The sequence below is a fragment of the Salvelinus alpinus genome, chromosome 5 (assembly GCF_045679555.1).
Source record: "Salvelinus alpinus chromosome 5, SLU_Salpinus.1, whole genome shotgun sequence".
Lineage (NCBI taxonomy): Eukaryota > Metazoa > Chordata > Actinopteri > Salmoniformes > Salmonidae > Salvelinus > Salvelinus alpinus.
Window position 1 is genome coordinate 98,225,435 of NC_092090.1, and position 21,725 is coordinate 98,247,159.

Consider the following 21,725-nt stretch of genomic DNA (forward strand, 5'->3'; position numbering starts at 1 on the left):
GCCAGACTTCTAGTGGTCTTCTCCACATGGCCAGACTTCTAGTGGTCTCCTCCACATGGCCAGACTTCTAGTGGTCTTCTCCACATGGCCAGACTTCTAGTGGTCTCCTCTACATGGCCAGACTGATAGTGGTCTCCTCCACATGGCCAGACTGATAGGGGTCTTCTCCACATGGCCAGACTTATAGTGGTCTCCTCCACATGGCCAGACTGATGGTGGTCTTCTCCACATGGCCAGACTGATAGTGGTCTTCTTCCATTTTAATGCTCTTATGCTCATTCTTGAAAAATGCCGTTAGGTCTGAAATAAACAGTGGCGATTTTAGCAAGTAAATCTTGGTGGGGCAAAGTAAAAAAAAAATTATGCATGATAGCAAAACCACTATACAACACAACACTAAACAATACATTTACTGCACTATAACGGTGACAAACGGTGCCCACAAACTGTTAGAGCCGACATAAAGCTGTCCCAACAGCAGAGCTTTCTATTCAGAACAATGGAGTGAATCCTTACCACTGTTACAGCGGAGCCTTGTCTGGCAGCAAAACAGTTCGTTCAGTCTCAATTACTGCCTTTTAAAAAAAACATAGCTGATATGGTTGACTTGCTTAAACAAATGTGTTTTCTACTGACACTCCTTGTTGATTTTTGTATGGGTTTTTATTTTATTTTTCTACATTGTAGAATAATAGTGAAGACATCAAAACTATGAAATAACACATATGGAACCATGTAGTAACCAAAAAAAGTGTTAAACAAATCAAAATATATTTTATATTTGAGATTCTTCAAATAGCTACCCTTTGCCTTGATAACAGCTTTGCACTCTTGGCATTCTCTCAACCAGCTTCACGGCGCAACTAGAGAATATTACCAATGCCTACACTCTGTAATTTCCTCTGACTACCCCACCATTGTATTTTATAAACTGCCTTCATTTTGCTGGACCCCAGAAAGAGTAGCTGCTGCTTTGGCAGGAAATAATGGGGATCCATAATAAACCCCAGGAAGAGTAGCTGCTGCTTTGGCAGGAAATAATGGGGATCCATAATAAATACAAATGCCACCACAGAAAGCACTGAGCTAGGCTGAAACACCTGCATGTTGGAGCTGCCTTACTCAAGAAAACAAGAAAGAGGCCATGTTTGTATGTGACTTTATTCACTCACATAAATTTGTTTTTACATTGTTTGCAAACTGATATGTGACACAAATTAACAAAAACAGGTGGGGCTCTGAATGACGGGTTGCCACTGGAAATAGACATCAAAGTCGACAAACTGTACAAACAATTATCTAGGCTAAGTAAAACAAAAGCATTTTTTTTTATCTGCTGATCTGCTAACTAGCAAACTAAAGTGTAGTCAGTGGCTAGCTAAGACAGAGAAATGGGACGTAAGAAGTTCATGGATTGGACACGACATACTGTACAACAATTATCTAGGCTAAGTTATTTTTTTATCTACTGCACTGCTAACTAGCAAACTAAAGTGTAGTCAGTGGCTAGCTAAGACTGGTTGTGTCTAAACTTGACACTTACGTTCGAGTTCTGCTTTTAGAATACGAAGACTGCATTGAAAAGACGGGTCTAGATGGTCTGATTGTGTTCAGATCTGGCTGGCCACTTCAGGTGGTGGTCAAGGATGCGTGCAGATTGTGTGCAGATTTCACCTCTGTCTGGACTCAAATCAAGCTACCGAAATGCACATACAGCGGGCGATGTCATCAGCACTCCTACAAGTCTTCAGAAAACGTGTGTTTTGAGACCGAGAGGCACCTTTTCATTAACATTGGAGAAAACAAGTTCCTAGGCATGTGAGGAGCGTGTTCGCTGGACTCATAAATGCCAGCCAGCTAGCTAATATGTAGAATTTTTTGGGTGGTTTGGCTTGAGTTATGCTAACCTATTTTGCAAACCCTTTAGCGTTGCTTGCTAGCTACAGAGGTTAGCTGGCTAGTTAGCTACAGAGGTTAGCTGGCTAGTTAGCTACAGTAGTTAGCTACAGAGGTTAGCTGGCCAGTTAGCTACAGTAGTTAGATACTGCCATCAGTTGTTGTTGTGTTATTATCATATTATGCCTATTCCACTGTTTGTAGAATGCATAATGGCATTTGAATATAACGCGGGAAAAGGGAATCCGGACACAGTGGACACATTTACATGTAGATGCATGACGTGTTCGGAAATCCATGATCAGAACTCTGATCAGAATACTAAAGCTGCATGAACGAATGGTCAAGTCTAAACATGGCAGGGACATAAGAAGTTCATGGATTGGACACAGGTCTCTGATCTCGCAGGTGAACGGTAGCTAACAGTGTCGGGTAGAGATGACGTGCAGGAGCTTCCTGCAGGAAGTTGTAGTCTTGCTGAGGTCTTATCTGTTGTTAATTAGCATTTAGAATTGTTGAGAGCAAATTGAGGTGAATATATTGATAAAACTCACCTTATCTGAGAGAGAATTAAATGGTTATCAAAACATCACACCAGGGTGAGACGACACTAAACACAGACCAGGTTATCAAAACATCACGCCAGGGTGAGACGACACCAAACACAGACCAGGTTATCAAAACATCACGCCAGGGTGAGACTATACCAAACACAGACCAGGTAATCAAAACATCACGCCAGGGTGAGACTATACCAAACACAGACCAGGTAATCAAAACATCACGCCAGGGTGAGACTACACCAAACACAGACCTTATATGAAGTAGTTCTAAAATCCCAGACTTAAAAATTATATATATATATTAATAGTATATTAATAATTATATATCTAATATAAGTAGACATGCAATCATACCTGACTGCAACGCCTATAAAGCATCCACAAGCTACCTGAAAACACAATCATTGCGTGATGAACGAGTGACGAATTTCCGGGCAAGGGGAATCCATTTAAAAAAAAAAAATATTCCTCTCTCGCCCTGCAAGTGTATACTCGTCAGACGTCATTGAACGTCATCGGGAGTGTCCACTTAATTTGAGGGCTGAGGGTGTGTCTAAAGTGTTTGGACTGTAGCCGTAGTTTCTTATTCATTACCTCGTCCAGCTGGTGGAGGTAATGCAACCATTAACATTGGCTGCCAACCGCGGTTAAACCCCATCGAAGAAGAAGAAACCCCCCTGTCACATGACGTGGAGGTCTACGGTCCGACCGACGAGAAAGTGGCGGAATTTGAGGAGCTACGGGTAGGCAAACAATAACGATAGGCTGCTGCACAAGGATTGATTTCGCTATTTTATAAATGTGTAGTGTCCGTTTAAGGTTTACAGGCGCTGGACTTTGCTTTATGTAGACGGAAAAAACATGTATAAACTGTGGGATGAGGCATGTCTGTTTTACCTAGTTAACATGCCGCTTCCTAACAACAATTAGCCATCGGGTTTGTAAAGCCATATCACTAAATAGTTTAGTAACTACCTAATATAGCTAAACATCGTTTTATTGCATATAACAGGCAACATGTTATCTGTTAGCTATATTGACATTCAAAATGTGTGAACTAACATAGCTAGCTAGCGTTACTATTATTTCCAGTGTATGCTAGCTACGTTAGCTAGATATGGACAGCTGTTGGCTAATTACACATGGGTATAAAATAAGGCCGGGTACTTTCAGAGGATTTGAGCTTGTAGACAAGGTTTTTCAGGCCGCCATTATTTACTTTGCAAACATTACTGTAATGTAATAGAATAATCAAATAAGATATTTTAGTTAGCTACATGAAAGCTAACTTGTATAGCTAGCTAGCCAACGTTAACTAGCCACCAATCGATTTAGAGGTGTATTTATTTACCGATTCTGTTGAAAAACGTTTTGCTTACAAACAAACAAAAAAAAACAGTTTACTCAACGCTCTTCAACGTTACCTAAAAGCTTTTGGGTTTATAAATGGAAGTTGTAGAATATTTTTAATTGTATGGTTTCCATGCGTTGCCATTCCAATCTGAGTAGTCTGCAAAGTATGTGGCACAAACTGCATGTCTATAAATGATCGCTTCTTCCATGCTCCTAAAGTGGAGTGAAGTCCCGATTTTCTTCCAGAAATGTATATTGTTATTAAACTCGTCCCGCGTAAATTCGAAATATTAATAACGGCCCTTACAGCGTGAGTCGTTTTTACCCGCGGTACCAGAATTCAATGCTGCTGTTCCTGAATTTGATTGTTGCATTTTGCCGCTATTCTCTACAACCCTCAACGTATCAATACCGCAAAGTCTGCTTCATATGCGGCTTTATACAGCTTTCTTCCTATAGTAGTAGTAGTAGTAGTAGCAGTGAGTATCTATAGTATTATTGTCTTCTATATGACTTGTATTATTATCTGAAAGAGGCTTTGGTATTAGCCTGTCTGAGGGGCTGTCTGTGTGAGAGGGCGGTAAACCTGAGGCCTTAATCCGGTGTATTTGATACAATAGTGGTAAACAAGTGAGAGCGGAGTATGAGCATGTATTACATATCCCGGCTAAGGCTGACATCCTAAATACTTGTACTTCATTTTTTAAATTCATTTAATTTATCACCACTGGACAAGTAGCCTACAGATGCCTGCCTCGTCACCAAGTGAGAAAGATTTCTCATCCAACGCGGTTAGTATTATGGTTTGGAGAGGTTTTAGCCTGGTCGAGGCGCAGGATGATGAGAACAGGGTGGTGGATAAAGTCATGTAAGCAACAAAGTGAGGTCCTTTGTGCGTGTGATCAGATTGAACGGTGCGTGTAATAAGCTATATTGTAACCAGAGACCGTGGTATGAGTGAATCGAGGTTGTAGATAACATTTTTATCTTAAACAATGGAGCTACACAGAATTATCTAGGTTTATGCTTTGGCGCCATCTACGTGGGTGGATGTTACGTGGGTGTTACGTGGGTGTACCAGTTACCGTTCTCCTTCCAAAGCGTGTTCACAAATATAAACTGCCAAGTATTACTAACTAGATAGTATATTCCTGGGAAAAGTCGATGTAATATAACAACGCAAATTGTGCCCTTTAGTCGACATTATTCTACACATTAGGCTAAAGTTTGTTGAAATAATCAAATCGTGTTTTCCCTAGCCAACAACCATTTGGCCAAATGATCAAACTGAACGGCGAGATTGTGTTACAAATTAAATTAAGCAATAACAAAAGTTAATTACATTTCTTCTGTTTTTATTTCAGAAATGGAGCCCGGGTATCAATTTCCAGGGGTTTTATTTTTATTCAGTTTATTAACTTCTGTTTGCCACCCATTTAGTCTTAAATCCCCCCCCCCCCATCACAGTAATATTTCCTCCGTCATATCCCCCCACGATATCTTCCCCCATTTCCACCCCTCATGCACCTGAAATCCCCCCACAAATGAAATGATCCCCCTTACACACACACTAAAATGGTTTCAACCATTTCTGTCAACCCTTTTTGCGCTACGGCTCCGTAGGTTTTGGTTGATCTGTGAGGTGTATATAACTTTTTATTTACTTTGCGATTGGTCAAAAACTGAAGAAAAACTTGTCAAGTCGTGTTCACGTGCAGATTTGTAATTTTCTGAAAGTGGCCAAACTAAGTTGATATTTTCTGGGTAATGGGCGCAGCCATCTTTGACTTTGTTTATTTGCGTCTTGTGCCGTGTTCAAAACAACCGGGAACTCTGGGGGGGGGGGGGGTAAAAGGTAAAATCATGACATCAGTGCTCGTCAGGTCGGAGCTCTAGAAAGTTTAAATTCCAAGTTGGACGACCGTTCCAATCAAATTAAGCCCAGTTATTTTGAAATCTAAGCAGTCGGAGATTTCCATGTTCCCAGTTGTTTTGAATGCGGCATTATAGTGAATGGCATTCTGGGATTAGGGTGTTTTCACTTGTCATCATAAAGAATGTAGCTGCTGTTAGCTTAGCTGACACTTTTATTTTCTAAACAACATTACATTAGTCCCTTGTGCTCACCAGAGATGTGGTACATTGTAAACAAGTTTAGCTGTTAGGTCAATTACTTAATGTTTCGTTTTTTTTTGTCCGCGTTATTTGCGTCATGCGTTCTGTTGCTACTGTACCAATCACATATTTGAGATTGTATGCTGCAAGGGCCACTCAACAATGATCACAAATATGTGATTGTACGTGTCAAAGTTTTGCAACAATAGGCGTAATGAATACACCCCAGATGAGTTATTAGTCTCGCTAGGTTTGCTAGCTAAGTTGATCAGTTGTTAGGACAGGGCTTTCCAACCCTGTTCCTGGAGAGTTACCCTGCTGTAGGTTTTTGCACCAACCCTAGTTGTAACTAACTTCATTCAGTTTGTCAACCAGCGAATTATTAGAATCAGGCGCGCTAGATTAGGGTTGGAGTGAAGACCTACAGGAGGCTATCTCTCCAGGAATAGGGTTGGAGTTTGATCTGGTCTAACGACTCTGGCCTTATTCTCAACATTTTAGATACTTAGCGGTCACCTATAATAAGGATTGTAAGAAAAAAGGAAGTGCACACGTAACAGTGCTCAAGCATGGCCCATATAACGGTCAGCTGGGGCTTTCTTCCTGTTCTGCTCTGCCGGGGGCTTTCTTCCTGTTCTGCTCTGCCGGGGGCTTTCTTCCTGTTCTGCTCTGCCGGGGGCTTTCTTCCTGTTCTGCTCTGCCGGGGGCTTTCTTCCTGTTCTGCTCTGCCGGGGGGCTTTCTTCCTGTTCTGCTCTGCCGGGGGCTTTCTTCCTGTTCTGCTCTGCCGGGGGGCTTTCTTCCTGTTCTGCTCTGCCGGGGGGCTTTCTTCCTGTTTTGCTCTGCCGGGGGGCTTTCTTCCTGTTCTGCTCTGCCGGGGGCTTTCTTCCTGTTCGGCTCTGCCGGGGCTGTGGGTGTAGTATGTGGGAGGGATGGGACTTCAAATCACACATGGTATTATCGAATGTATCATCTAAAGGGTTGTATTCTGGGTAGTTTCATAATGTCAGTTCACCATTAAGTTCTAAAATACATGTTTTGTGTGTTTGCTTTTTAAATAGTTGATAACCTGGCTGTGCCATGTGAGGATAAAATTACCTTTTAGTCATTATAAACATCTTTTGTTAAAATATTTTCTTAAATATATTGCCTAGATGTGACAAGTTGTGCTATATATCAGTATTAATTTACACGCTAGCTTTTACAATTGCGTCCTCGTTAGTCTACATAGTTTTCCATTTATAAACACATTTTACAATTTCAAAATGCGGCTAATTTATTAATAATTTGAATGAAATATAATATGGCATGAGAACCTGAGTTTTCCTTTAGTGGCAAGATGACTAGCCTCGTCATTCTTTACACTGTTTAAACGGACGACTAGCCTCGTCATTCTTTACACTGTTTAAACGGACGACTAGCCTCGTCATTCTTTACACTGTTTAAACGGACGACTAGCCTCGTCATTCTTTACACTGTTTTAGCGGGCGACTAGCCTCGTCATTCTTTACACTGTTTTAGCGGGCGACTAGCCTCGTCATTCTTTACACTGTTTAAACGGACGACTAGCCTCGTCATTCTTTACACTGTTTAAACGGACGACTAGCCTCGTCATTCTTTACACTGTTTAAACGGACGACTAGCCTCGTCATTCTTTACACTGTTTTAGCGGACGACTAGCCTCGTCATTCTTTACACTGTTTAAACGGACGACTAGCCTCGTCATTCTTTACACTGTTTAAACGGACGACTAGCCTCGTCATTCTTTACACTGTTTAAACGGACGACTAGCCTCGTCATTCTTTACACTGTTTAAACCGACGACTAGCCTCGTCATTCTTTACACTGTTTAAACCGACGACTAGCCTCGTCATTCTTAAAACTGTTTAAACAGATGAACATTGCTGCCTTACGTTGACATGTGTATCCTCGTGTCTTCCAGAGCATGGTATCCCGTTTCGGAGTGTCTGAGCTACACGTGTTACTGGGCTTCACCGGGCGAAAAACACGAGCGGTCGCAAGCACCCCCTAAAGAACGCCTTCTGCAGTCCAGCCCACAATCAAGGAACTTAATCAACGGTGCCCACCCCAGGGTGGTAGACGGTAGTCTCCCTGACTCGGCGTTCCATCAAGTCAACGTTCTTCTAGGCAGAGGAAGGTGTTGGTGTTACCGTGGTGAGTTCTGACCTCGGTGACCTGTCTCCCTGGACTCTGACCTGGTCTCTGATTCGCTGGTGCTCAACGAGGAGACCAATAAGGAGTTGAGGATGAACCTCCAGCAGCCCGCCCCTCTCATCCCCCCTGTCCACCCAGACATCCAGATGAAGTCTCTGCCGTTCTACGACGTGTTGGACATCCTGGTTAAACCCTCCAGCCTGGGTCAGTGTCTCTCTGGTAAATCAATCTACGTGGACCTTTACCATATTACTAGGCAGGCTTTATGTTACTGGTGACGTGAATGATGACTGCTAGACTCTGATTAGGTGTGGTTTGTTCATGTTGGTTCTCAGTCTGTCTGTTTTCTTAGTGTCTATTCCGTTTTTTTAAACCTGAAACCATCCTGTAGTCTCAAGTTGTCATAGATCCAGTGATTTGTTGTTGTCAACATCATAATATCTTTCTGGTCATCTGGATACTGGCTTGACATTACTGACCAAAGAACTGCAATGACGTGTCTGAATGTTTGTTTGTTGTTGCATCGTGTCACACGATGTGACGTCTTTATTAGGAGCCAGTGGTGTTCAGAGGTACAACCAAGATAAGTACTTCATCTTCGCCTTAACGCCTCAACAAGTCAGGGAGGTGTGCATCTCCAGGTATGGCCTCCTCCATTTGGCTCTGCTCTGCCCTGCTATACTCCTGCCCTGCTATACTCTAGCATACTCTGCTATACTTCTACCTTGCTATACTTGACCCTCACTAGCGTACCCTGCTATACTCTACCCTAGTGTACTCTACTCTAGCATACTCTGCTATATTCTACCCTACTCTAGCGTACCCTACTCTGCTATATTCTAGCGTACCCTGCTATACTCTACTCTAGCGTACTCTACTCTAGCGTACTCTACTCTAGCGTACTCTGCTATATTCTACCCCACTCTGGCGTACCCTACTCTGCTATACTCTACTCTAGTGTGCCCTGCTATACCCTGCTAACTCTACTTGTATCCTACCCTACTGCACCCTTTCCTACCCTGCTAACTCTACTGCACCCTATCCTACCCTGCTAACTCTACTGTACCCTACTGTGCTCTACTGTACCCTACCCTACTGTGCTCTACTGTACTCTACCCTACTCTACTGTATCCTACCCTACTGTGCTCTACTGTACTGTACCCTACTGTGCTCTACTGTACCCTACTCTACCCTGCTCTCGCACCACTACTGAGTCTTCCTGCAACATTCCATAGTAGTTCTGTTTCTAATTGTATTGGTTCATTCTTAAAGGGACTTTTTACCAGGTGGCAGAAGAGACTATATGGTTCAGATACAGCTGAGGTGAGAATGTACAGATTGCGGTGATCATTCCAATACGCATGTAGACACATCGAGCCCCAGAAACAGATTCACTGAACTGCTTTCTGGGAATGTTTTTCTTTCTGATCCCCCTTTTTGTTTTTTAGGTTCTGTCTTTCTGAAACCAGTTGTCCCCAAGAAGACAACTACCCTAATAGTCTCTGCATTAAAGTCAATGGGAAGCTGTTCCCTCTTCCGGTATGTACTGGTTTCTTCAACTGGTCTAGGACCAGGTCCCTTCTGTCTGTTATTTTATTCATTATGATCTAAACACCCAAAACTGATCCTAGATCAGCACTGTCTATTGTGAGACTATTTGTGAATACGGGCCCTGATATAATTCAGAAACATTATTTTATTTCTATGTAGTTATATGAATAACATAAGGTAACTTACTTTTTTTTTTTTTTACATAGTGGTTCTTCCTTTTTTAAAGTAGCATCATACGGCAGGACAGCTTGCGTGGTGCCGTAGAATTCTATGGCACGTTATTTAACGGTCAGCCATTGTTGCCACCACCAGAGGTCATCTTTGAGAAGTGAAGTTATTGACATGACATGGAGCTGTAGGCTTAAAAAGTCCTGTTTACTGTAGCTGTTATAGCGTAACTTACTTATTGGCGTAAAGGCCTACTTTATAAGGCTACAGTAAGCATTACAAGTCATCCATATCTTTAAATGCAGTCAAGTATTTTAGTTATAAAACAAAATAACAGGAGCCTTTTAATAATTAAACAATGAATAAACCGTAACATGTTGGCTAAAGCGATAGAATTCGCAAATGCATTTGACTGTTGTTAATAGAGACTCTAAAATCCTCTTTTTGTTAGAACCGACTATATGGGATTGATTAAAATTTGTTTTTAAATTATTATTGTATTCGTTGTGTTTATAATGTTAGAAATTTTGCTGGATTAAATTATTTATATTATGGTGTTTCTATTCCAAGAAAAACAAAAATGCATTTTACAGTAGCCTATGTAGGCCTCAGGGTTTCCATTAGGACAATATGGCGCTGTACAACATGACCGGTAGGGAGTAGGCCTAGGCTACCGAGTGACAGAGTGAAGAGCAAAATGATCCAAACATTTCCACACCCTAATTCTAGTCTAACCAATACCCAAACAGAGATTCTGTGAAAATAAAAATCTGATTTGATTTATCAAGACCAGTCCCCGTGCTTGTCTCAGAGCAGCGCAAAACGGGGCTGAAATAGTTGACCACACGCGGTTAGGTTATGGCTTCAAATCCTATTATAACAATTGGATGACTTTGGGAGTTTCAGTAAGCAACAACTTGTTGCCTTCATTAGCCTACGTTATTCCTTTATTTCTGTCATTCAGTGATATTTATTCCCGTAGTCATTTGTTATGGATCCATTCCATTCATTAATAAAGGTGAAATTAAAAAATTAAAAAAAATGGATCCATTCAGGTGAGGTTAGAAAACAATGCATGTGGTGGGCTGTGCAAAGAGATGGGTGAAGTGACATGTCTCACAAACATCCATTAATGCGTTTAATGTCCCTAAATTAATCAAGAGTCTATTGTCCTGCTGATAGCCCATCAAGGGTGGATGGCTTCTTTTGTATTGAATGAATATATGAATTAGTCATTTACCATTCTCAGAGTGGAAACGTTGTCTGCAAGCGTTCACAGCCTGCTACACTTAATGGAAAAACGTGTTTGAAAACATGTTTTCAAAATGCCTCCAGCTGTCCATCACTTCTGTAATCCGAGAACTGTGTTGTAAAATTTAAAAAAAACAGCATCTACATTGGTACAAATATATTATTGGATCAAAATAACCATCCTTTCTCTCAAGAGAATGAACATTACAGTTACACCCACTGGTAGACTAATCACACAATTGTAAATAAATAAATAATGGTAAGAAAACGGTAGATAAATAATGGTAGTGAAGAAAGTTAACCCTCTACATACACATTTATTGTATTTACATATAACAGGCATATTATAAGTGACAAGTATTTGTTCTGACTTACATTTGGTCAAAAATGCACAAATATCCCTGCCAATTTAAAACGGTCTGATCTCCACGAAAGCCAACCAACTGAGAAATAAGTTTCATTTTTTAATACTAACTTGTGGTTGCCATGGTGAATAATCCAATACTAGTTGGTAGGAAACAAAAGGAAGCAGAGTAGAGATTCCGGTAAAAATAAATACTGGCAGATCAATAAAATGCCCTTGTAGATCTAATTTAAATTTAGTGGAGTCTATATTAATATCTAAGGTGCTTTTTATACAATTTATAATGCAGGGTTAATAATAAATTAATATATTTGTATGGGTTGATGCATTTTTTTGTTAGGGCAAATCTGATCTGTGATATTGAGTTAGAAAAAGGTACGTCTTTAGAGTACTTAAATATTGAATACATTGCAAGTTTCCCCTTTTTTTGGGGCCATTAGGCTAAACTTTACAATAGAACTCAACTCTGACTGACCACATCTATCAGTAGTCTTAACGTTGGCAAAGAAGGACTCCGTGTTTCACAAACTCCCTTTTTCATATAGAAGGGCTGTCACTCTTCTACTCTGTGGTAAATAAAGACCGTTTGTTATTTACAGTGATTTCATTTCTGTTTTTAGAGGGAGAGAAACCAAAAGCCCACTGTGCCTATTTTCCTAATTGTCAGTCCACATATCAAGTGTAATTGAGCCGTTTTGTATTTACCCAAGTTCCCCCTCAACTCCAGGACCGCTGCCAGCTAATACATTCTCTTCCTGATGCAGAACTCTTGTGCCGGAGAGGAGAGATTTTCAGACAAACATTCACACCTCCATTAATTTCCACAGTTTAGACTACTGATAGATCAGTGTTTTAACTCCCCCTTGTGATAGTGTGGTGCAATCAAATCAAGTTTATTATTACAATAACAGAATGCCACCATCTACCACTAACGGTCGCAGCATAAGCTCAACCTTTTTCAAAGGAAAAACTTGATGGGAAAGTTGGTAACGCTGATACGGCAATGTTTTGTTTTAGGGTTACGCTCCTCCCCCTAAAAATGGAGTGGAACAGAAGAGACCGGGAAGACCTCTAAACATCACCTCATTGGTCAGATTGTCCTCTGCAGTACCCAATCAGATCTCTATAACGTGGGCACCTGAAATCGGAAAGGTAAGCAACTAACATTGAGGGTCAACGTACTCTTCATTATTTTATTTCTAGTAGTGGCAACTTTCTGCATTATAGCCTGATGTTCAAGCGGACGTATAATTCAAATTTCTGACGTGTTTCAGACGTACTCCGTGTTGGTGTATCTGGTGAGGCAGCTCACCTCTCCTCTACTGCTGCAGAGGCTCAGGATGAAGGGCATCAGAAATCCAGACCACTCTAGAGCACTGAGTAAGTGCACGCTCATATGGTCACAGGCTTGCGCTCATGCACGCTTGCTTCCACGCGTTACTGTGTTTAATCTGTAATGCACCTGATATCTTGGTCTTTCCTCTTGCAGTAAAGGAGAAGCTGACAGCAGACCCCGATAGTGAGATTGCTACAACCAGTCTAAGAGTGTCTCTCATGTGCCCCGTAAGTAAAAACCTGCTGGAAACAAGTGCATCTGATAGTCGGTTTGATATCATTTAATAGCAGAAAGATTTACTGATTTATTAACTCTGCTTCTTTCACTATCATTCTCTCCCATATCTCTCCCCCTCTCTCTCCCTCTCTCTTCCCCCTCTCTCTTCCCCCTCTCTCTTCCCCCTCTCTCTTCCCCCTCTCTCTTCCCCCTCTCTCTTCCCCCTCTCTCTTCCCCCTCTCTCTTCCCCCTCTCTCTTCCCCCTCTCTCTTCCCCCTCTCTCTTCCCCCTCTCTCTTCCCCCTCTCTCTTCCCCCTCTCTCTTCCCCCTCTCTCTTCCCCCTCTCTCTTCCCCTCTCTCTTCCCCTCTCTCTTCCCCCTCTCTCTTCCCCCTCTCTCTTCCCCCTCTCTCTTCCCCCTCTCTCCTCCTTCTCTCCCTCCTCCTCCCATATCTCTCCAGCTGGGTAAGATGCGTCTGACAGTGCCGTGTCGAGCTCTCACCTGTTCCCACCTGCAGTGTTTCGACGCAGCCCTCTACCTGCAGATGAATGAGAAGAAACCCACCTGGGTCTGTCCTGTCTGTGACAAAAAGGCCCCCTACGAGAGCCTGATCATCGACGGGTTGGTACCTCGCTCTAATAATTATCATAATACCTGGGTCTGTCCTGTCTGTGACAAAAAGGTCACCTACGAGAGCCTCATCATCGACGGGTCAATGAGGGGGAAACTACTGTTAGACTTCTCATCAGATTATTTTGTATTATTTAAATAAAATATTCAATTGATTTTACAGGCCGGTTTATTGCAGCGGTAATGATCTTCTAACTTGCCTTGGTGTTTTAGCTGAGGTTCAAAAACAGCTCTGAATGGCGTAGAACTGTCGTGTTCTATGGCATGTCAATAGGGAAGTCGGAACATGGAACTCTCTCTCTGTCAGGTTGTTCATGGAGATTCTGAACGACTGTTCCGACGTGGATGAGATCAAGTTTCAGGAGGACGGGACCTGGTGCCCCATGAGGCCAAAGAAAGAGGCCCTCAGTGTGTCCTCAACCTGTATCCCAAAAATAGAACGTAAGTCAAGCAGAATATATATCTTTTTTTATTTTTAGAGAATTGGGAATAATTATAAATCATTGGATGTCGGTATCCGTTCCAGCCATTACAGTGAGCCCGTCGCTGCTGTAAATATCTATTGTATACCTAAATTAGGAACACCGTTTTTGGCGGGTTTCGCAAAAAAGGTGTGTCGTGGAATTATTCGGTTAATAATATTTCTCAAATACCGGAGCCTCGGAGTTCAAATAGACTTTTATTACGAAGTAATATAAGCCGAGCTGGTTCAGGAAGTAACTGCCTATCCAGCCTTGGCACACACCTTTTTAAACAGGTTTCATCCTTACATCACACACACAGTAACTCCTCTTTATGTTCATGATTCATCCCATCTGGCATTTAGCCACCGTTATCTTTTTGACTTGCACTAAGTTTGGTTTCACATTAGGGCGTAGAAACATTACAGCCATAACACTCCTCAGACAGGTGCATGTCTAATGACGTAGACACACACACACACACACACACACACACAGAGAGCGCTCTCATCCTGCTGACTTCTATGACGTATATAATGGGCACGTGTGTACTGGAAAACGTCCCACAGATTTGAACGTTCTTAGCACGGCGGCACCTCCTCCTATGTTTTGGCTTCATATCAGTCAATATAACGCACGACGTTTTCACATCATTTCTGTATTTAGACAACCACATTATTGACATTTTTTAGAGACCGGATTAGAGACCGAATTAGTTTACTGCGTCTTTCTGTGGAATTCTCCCAGAGCATCCGTTGTTGAGTCACCTAACACCCCGCATATAGAATTGCAGAATTCCTTAACTACCATTTTTAACCTGTCGATTTAATACATTTTAACCCCCCACCCCCCCAGCACGTCAGTGTGCGGTGGTCCCTCCCCACAGAGAGCCCAGCTCGACCAATAAGAAGGCAGACGTGATCGACCTGACCCTAGAGAGCTCGTCAGAGGACGAGGACGACGACGAGGATGAGGTGGAGCCTGACCCGCCACTCAAGAAGCGATGCCTGTTCATGTCCAAGACAGAGGAGATGCACGCCAAGGGGTGAGTTAACTAGTGTGGTAACTTTATTCGTCTTTTAAGGGGTCAATATGGCCTCCAAATCAACCAACCACACGATGACGCTGTGTCTTAATCGATCTCTCTCCCTTGACTGTTTCTAATCCTCAAGAGTGCTGTCCTACCAGCCATCGACGGTGTGCCTGCCAAACGTACACGCCCTGGACACATCATCCTACCTGACGAACTCGCTAGCTGACTATACAGTCCCCTTCCACCACTCCACCATGTCCACCGTCCCTACGGACATGCAGAGTAAGTCACCCCCCTGTCCACCGTCCCTACGGACATGCAGAGTAAGTCAACCCCCCCCCTGTCCCTTGTCCCTACGGACATGCAGAGTAAGTCACCCGTCCACCGTCCCTACGGACATGCAGAGTAAGTCACCGTCCCCCCCCCTGTCCACCGTCCCTACGGACATGCAGAGTAAGTCACCCCTGTCCACCGTCCCTACGGACATGCAGAGTAAGTCACCCCCTGTCCACCGTCCCTACGGACATGCAGAGTAAGTCCCGTCCCCCCCCCCCTGTCCACCGTCCCTACGGACATGCAGAGTAAGTCACCCGTCCACCGTCCCTACGGACATGCAGAGTAAGTCACCCCCCCCCCCCCTGTCCACCATCCCTACGGACATGCAGAGTAAGTCACCCCCCCGTCCACCGTCCCTACGGACATGCAGAGTAAGTCACCCCCCCCCCCCCCCCCCTGTCCACCGTCCCTACGGACATGCAGAGTAAGTCACCCCCCCCCTGTCCACCGTCCCTACGGACATGCAGAGTAAGTCACCCCCCCCCTGTCCACCGTCCCTACGGACATGCAGAGTAAGTCACCCCCCCCCTGTCCACCGTCCCTACGGACATGCAGAGTAAGTCACCCCCCCCCCCTTGTCCACCGTCCCTACGGACATGCAGAGTAAGTCACCGTCCCCCCTTGTCCACCGTCCCTACGGACATGCAGAGTAAGTCACCCCCCCCCTGTCCACCGTCCCTACGGACATGCAGAGTAAGTCACCCCCCCCTGTCCACCGTCCCTACGGACATGCAGAGTAAGTCACCCCCCCCTGTCCACCGTCCCTACGGACATGCAGAGTAAGTCACCCCCCTGTCCACCGTCCCTACGGACATGCAGAGTAAGTCACCCCCCCCTGTCCACCGTCCCTACGGACATGCAGAGTAAGTCACCCCCCCCCTGTCCACCGTCCCTACGGACATGCAGAGTAAGTCACCCCCCCCCCCTGTCCACCGTCACTACAGACATGCAGAGTAAGTCACCCCCTCCTGTCCACCGTCCCTACAGACATGCAGAGTAAGTCACCCCCCCCCTGTCCACCGTCCCTATGGACATGCAGAGTAAGTCCCCCCCCCCTGTCCACCGTCCCTACAGACATGCAGAGTAAGTCACCCCCCCCTGTCCACCGTCCCTACGGACATGCAGAGTAAGTCACCCCCCCCTGTCCACCGTCCCTACGGACATGCAGAGTAAGTCACCCCCCTTGTCCACCGTCCCTACGGACATGCAGAGTAAGTCACCCCCCCTGTCCACCGTCCCTACGGACATGCAGAGTAAGTCAACCCCCCCCCTGTCCACCGTCCCTACGGACATGCAGAGTAAGTCACCCCCCCCCTGTCCACCGTCCCTACGGACATGCAGAGTAAGTCACCCCCCCCCCTGTCCACCGTCCCTACGGACATGCAGAGTAAGTCACCCCCCCCCCCTGTCCACCGTCCCTACGGACATGCAGAGTAAGTCACCCCCCCCCTGTCCACCGTCCCTACGGACATGCAGAGTAAGTCACCCCCCCCCTGTCCACCGTCCCTACGGACATGCAGAGTAAGTCACCCCCCTGTCCACCGTCCACCGTCCCTACGGACATGCAGAGTAAGTCACCCCCCCCCCTGTCCACCGTCCCTACGGACATGCAGAGTAAGTCACCCCCCCCCCTGTCCACCGTCCCTACGGACATGCAGAGTAAGTCACCTGTCCACCGTCCCTACGGACATGCAGAGTAAGTCACCCCCGTCCCCCCGTCCCCCCTGTCCACCGTCCCTACGGACATGCAGACTAAGTCTTTGTTTCCGTAATCAGGAGGGAATATGCATTGAAGTGAATCCTGCAACCAGTATTTCTGGCAAAACCCTGTGAATATCCTGAACCTAGTTGGAGCTTTGACCTCTTAGTCCTGCCTGATCAAACGATGACACGTTTTGTCTGGTAATATCCATGTCTGTGATATATGTCCTCCCCCCCCCGTCTCACCTAGGTCTGGATCTGTTCTCGCTGATCCAAGGTGACCCGCAGCATTACAGAGCCCCTATGTTCCTCGATGACCTGACCAGCAACCTGCAGGGTGCCACCACCAGCGCCGGCCTGGTGTCCTCTTCTAGCCAATACGAGCCCAGCGCCCACCTCTTCTCCGCCTCTTCTTACCAAACCGGGGTTATTACCGGGGGAGGGGTGGGGTCCAACAGCATCTCAGACATCATCTCATTGGACTGATTTTGTCTTGTCACTCAAAGGAGCCGTCTATCGTAAGCCTTCAATTGACTGTGTCCCGAAATGGCATCTTCACCCCTATATAGTGCACTACTTTTGGGCCTTCCAGCAGAAAGTAGTGCACTATATATGTGCATCAGAAATGGCTACATGTCCATATCCTTCACCACTGGGACAGACTGTGTCAGTAAAGATACATTCCCTTCTTTCACCAGACCCCTGCTTTGTAGGTCAGTTGATAAAAGAATAAGATAGTTAGGGCCCCCCTCGCCCGGCAGACTCCACGTTGACTGAGGTGGGGCCCCCCTCGCCTGGCAGACTCCACGTTGACTGAGGTGGGGCCCCCCTCGCCCGGCAGACTCCACGTTGACTGAGGTGGGGCCCCCCTCGCCTGGCAGACTCCACGTTGACTGAGGTGGGGCCCCCCTCGCCTGGCAGACTCCACGTTGACTGAGGTGGGGCCCCCCTCGCCTGGCAGACTCCACGTTGACTGAGGTGGGGCCCCCCTCGCCTGGCAGACTCCACGTTGACTGAGGTGGGGCCCCCCTCGCCCGGCAGACTCCACGTTGACTGAGGTGGGGCCCCCCTCGCCCGGCAGACTCCACGTTGACTGAGGTGGGGCCCCCCTCGCCCGGCAGACTCCACGTTGACTGAGGTGGGGCCCCCCTCGCCCGGCAGACTCCACGTTGACTGAGGTGGGGCCCCCCTCGCCCGGCAGACTCCACGTTGACTGAGGTGGGGCCCCCCTCGCCCGGCAGACTCCACGTTGACTGAGGTGGGGCCCCCCTCGCCCGGCAGACTCCACGTTGACTGAGGTGGGGCCCCCCTCGCCCGGCAGACTCCACGTTGACTGAGGTGGGGCCCCCCTCGCCCGGCAGACTCCACGTTGACTGAGGTGGGGCCCCCCTCGCCCGGCAGACTCCACGTTGACTGAGGTGGGGCCCCCCTCGCCCGGCAGACTCCACGTTGACTGAGGTGGGGCCCCCCTCGCCCGGCAGACTCCACGTTGACTGAGGTGGGGCCCCCCTCGCCCGGCAGACTCCACGTTGACTGAGGTGGGGCCCCCCTCGCCCGGCAGACTCCACGTTGACTGAGGTGGGGCCCCCCTCGCCCGGCAGACTCCACGTTGACTGAGGTGGGGCCCCCCTCGCCCGGCAGACTCCACGTTGACTGGAGTGTGGCCCCCCTCGCCCGGCAGACTCCACGTTGACTGGGGTGGGGCCCCCCTCGCCCGGCAGACTCCACGTTGACTGGGGTGGGGCCCCCCTCGCCCGGCAGACTCCACGTTGACTGAGGTGGGGCCCCCCCTCGCCCGGCAGACTCCACGTTGACTGGAGTGTGGCCCCCCTCGCCCGGCAGACTCCACGTTGACTGGAGTGTGGCCCCCCTCGCCCGGCAGACTCCACGTTGACTGAGGTGGGGCCCCCCCTCGCCCGGCAGACTCCACGTTGACTGAGGTAATGTGGAACAGAAGATTGCCTTTTCTATTGGATGAACTGACATGGACGCGTTCAGCAGGAAGCGGGACTATGGTTGACGGTGTGGATGGTTTGAAAACGGTTGCGTGTCAGTACCTAGGAGGAGTTATCCCAAGGCAGCTCATTGTTGTATTACTAATTAGGGGTTCAAGGAGCAACGCTTTGTATAACTCCATTGTACGGTACGAGTGTTCATACCCATTGATTACATATTTTGTTACATCCTAAATTCAGAATGGATTCCATAGATTTTTTTCTTCCCCCTGCCCATCTACACACATAGCCCATAATGTCAGTGACAACATATTTTTAAACATATGTGCAAATTTATTGAAATTGAAATACAAAAATAAATAATTTTCCTACGTTTTTTTTTTTTTTTTTACCCCTGAGTCAATACATGTTAGAACCACATCAGTCTTTCTGGGTGAGTCTCTAAGAGCTTTTCACACCTGGATTGTACAGTATTTGTTCTTCAACAACCAACTTGAATTTTTTTTTAATCATTGCTTGACAGACGTTTTCAAGTCTTGTCATAGATTTTCAACCAGATTTATGTCAAAACTGTAACTTGGCCACTCAGGGAACATTCAATGTCTTGATAAACAACTCCAGTGTATATTTGGCCTTGTGTTTTAGGTTATTGTTCTGCTAAACGGTGAAATTAGTCTCTGTGTTTGTTGGGAAAAAACAGACTGAACCAGGTTTTCCCTCTAGGATTTTGCCTGTGCTTAGCTCCTATTCTGTTTGTTTTTATCGCCCTAGTCCTTGCAGTTGACAAGCATACCCATAACAGGATGCAGCCCACACCGTGCTTGAACATATGAAGAGTGGTACAGAGTAATGTAAGGTGTTAGATTCACCTCAAACATAACACTTTGTATTCAGGACATAAACGTATTTCTTTCCCACCATTTTTTTTGCAGTATTACTTTAGTGTCTTTCATTGCAAACAGGATGCATGTTTTGGGAATATTTTCATTCTGTACAGACTTCCTCCTTTTCACTCTGTCATTTAGGTTAGTATTGTGGAGTAACTACCATGTTGTTGATCCATCCTCCTACCACAGTCATTAAATTCTGTAACTGTTTTAAAGTCACCATTGGCATCATGTTTCCTTCCTCCGGCAAAGGAGTTGGGTATCTTTGTAGTGACTGGGTGTATTGATACACCAACCAGTGTAATTACACTGAACAAAAATATGAAACGTAACATGTGAAGTGTTGGTCCCGTGTTTCATGAGTTGAAATAAGAGCCCTGAAATGTGCCAAATGCTTATACAAATTTCTTTACATCCTTGTTACTGAACATTTCTCCTTTGCCAAGATATGCCACACCTGACAGATGGATGGATTATCTAGAAGCTGGTTAAACGGCATGATCATTACACAGGTGCACCTTGTATCGGGGACAATAAAAGGCCACACAACACAATGTCACAGATGTCTCAAGTTTGAGGGAGCGTGCAATTGGCATGCTGACTGAAGGAATGTCCACCAGAGCTGTGGCCAGAGAATTGAATGCTCATTTCTCTACCATAAGCCACCTCCAACGTCATTTTAGAGAATTTGGCAGTACGTCCAACCGGCCTCAACTGCAGACCACGTGATTAAAAAAAAAAAAAAACATTTTATTTAACCTTTATTTAACATGTAACCACTCCGGCCCAGGACCTCTACATCTGGCTTCTTCACCTGTCGGATTGTCTGAGACCAACCACCCAAACAGCTGATTTTCTGATCTGCTCCCCTACTTATTTTTAAGGTATCTGTGACCAACAGATGCATATGTGTGTTCCCAGTCATGTGAAATCTATAGTTTTAGCGCCTAATTAATTTATCTCAATTGACTGTTTTCCTTAAATGAACTGTAACTCAGTAAAATATTTGAAGTTGTTGCATGTGTTTTATTTTTTGTTCACTGTACATCAGAAGCATATTACATGAGCTGTTTTGAGTTCTGATATTTGGCAAGCGTGGTAAGGAGTACAAAAGTAGGTCATCCTAGGGCGACGTGTCCAATTTGTCCTGGCGGTGGCACAGTAAGCCCACAGCTTGAACCCTGGTAACACTGCTTGCAGCTTTATTTATTATTATTATTATTATACCAATTTAGTGAAAAAATGCTAAATCCTGTGAGATGAGCCCTGGAAGGATGCAAAGTTGCATGATGGTAAAGGACCACGGGCGAAACTCAATTGGCCACATGGTGGCTCTATAACAAGCAATTGAAAATGCAAAACACCCCCTCTCCCCATCTGACCTAGAATCCTATGTACTGTAGATCTTTCTCCTCACAAATGTGCTTCTGTCAAAACACTGGGCTTCCCGAACCACTGGTTATAGCGTCGATCGACAAATGTCTCATATTTTCCTGGCTGGCGTCTCAAACAACATGGCCATTAAATATTCACGTGGGTGTGGTCTTACTTATGAAATAGACACAATAATATTGTAACAAAACTTGGTGCAAATCTTCACCGTTAACACTCGACATATGCGAGCACATTCAGATCGACCGTACATTGGCGCTATACATCTCTTGATCTGTTCAGTTTAGCCACATGGTGGCGCTGTTGGATGGGAAAAACCATTCATGCAAGCTCATAGTCGACATA

At 45.5% G+C, this 21,725-nt stretch overlaps 1 protein-coding gene across 2 annotated transcripts; it reads left to right on the plus strand.

Moving 5' to 3' along the window:
• Positions 1 to 7,996: 7,996 nt before the first annotated feature.
• Positions 7,997 to 21,005, plus strand: LOC139577322 (E3 SUMO-protein ligase PIAS2-like). 2 transcript variants are annotated; one of them, XM_071404344.1, is made up of 12 exons: positions 7,997 to 8,319; positions 8,654 to 8,741; positions 9,373 to 9,423; positions 9,549 to 9,639; positions 12,452 to 12,586; positions 12,709 to 12,814; positions 12,924 to 12,997; positions 13,446 to 13,606; positions 13,923 to 14,056; positions 14,932 to 15,121; positions 15,249 to 15,391; positions 17,397 to 21,005. In XM_071404344.1, exons 1-12 carry the CDS (start codon positions 8,193 to 8,195, stop codon positions 17,630 to 17,632), a joined length of 1,536 nt encoding a protein of 511 aa, XP_071260445.1. In that variant the 5' UTR covers positions 7,997 to 8,192; the 3' UTR covers positions 17,633 to 21,005. The 2 variants fall into 2 exon arrangements, with proteins under 2 accessions (XP_071260445.1, XP_071260446.1); XM_071404345.1 differs by having other exon boundaries at positions 7,997 to 8,304.
• Positions 21,006 to 21,725: the final 720 nt, after the last annotated feature.

Bases quoted from the DNA above. Each gene is read 5' to 3' on its own strand.
- LOC139577322 (XM_071404344.1), top strand. From the start codon at position 8,193: ATGAACCTCCAGCAGCCCGCCCCTCTCATCCCCCCTGTCCACCCAGAC. The intron at 9,640-12,451 runs GTATGTACTGGT...GTTTTGTTTTAG, and splicing joins GGAAGCTGTTCCCTCTTCCG to GGTTACGCTCCTCCCCCTAA. The intron at 14,057-14,931 runs GTAAGTCAAGCA...CCACCCCCCCAG, and splicing joins CTGTATCCCAAAAATAGAAC to CACGTCAGTGTGCGGTGGTC.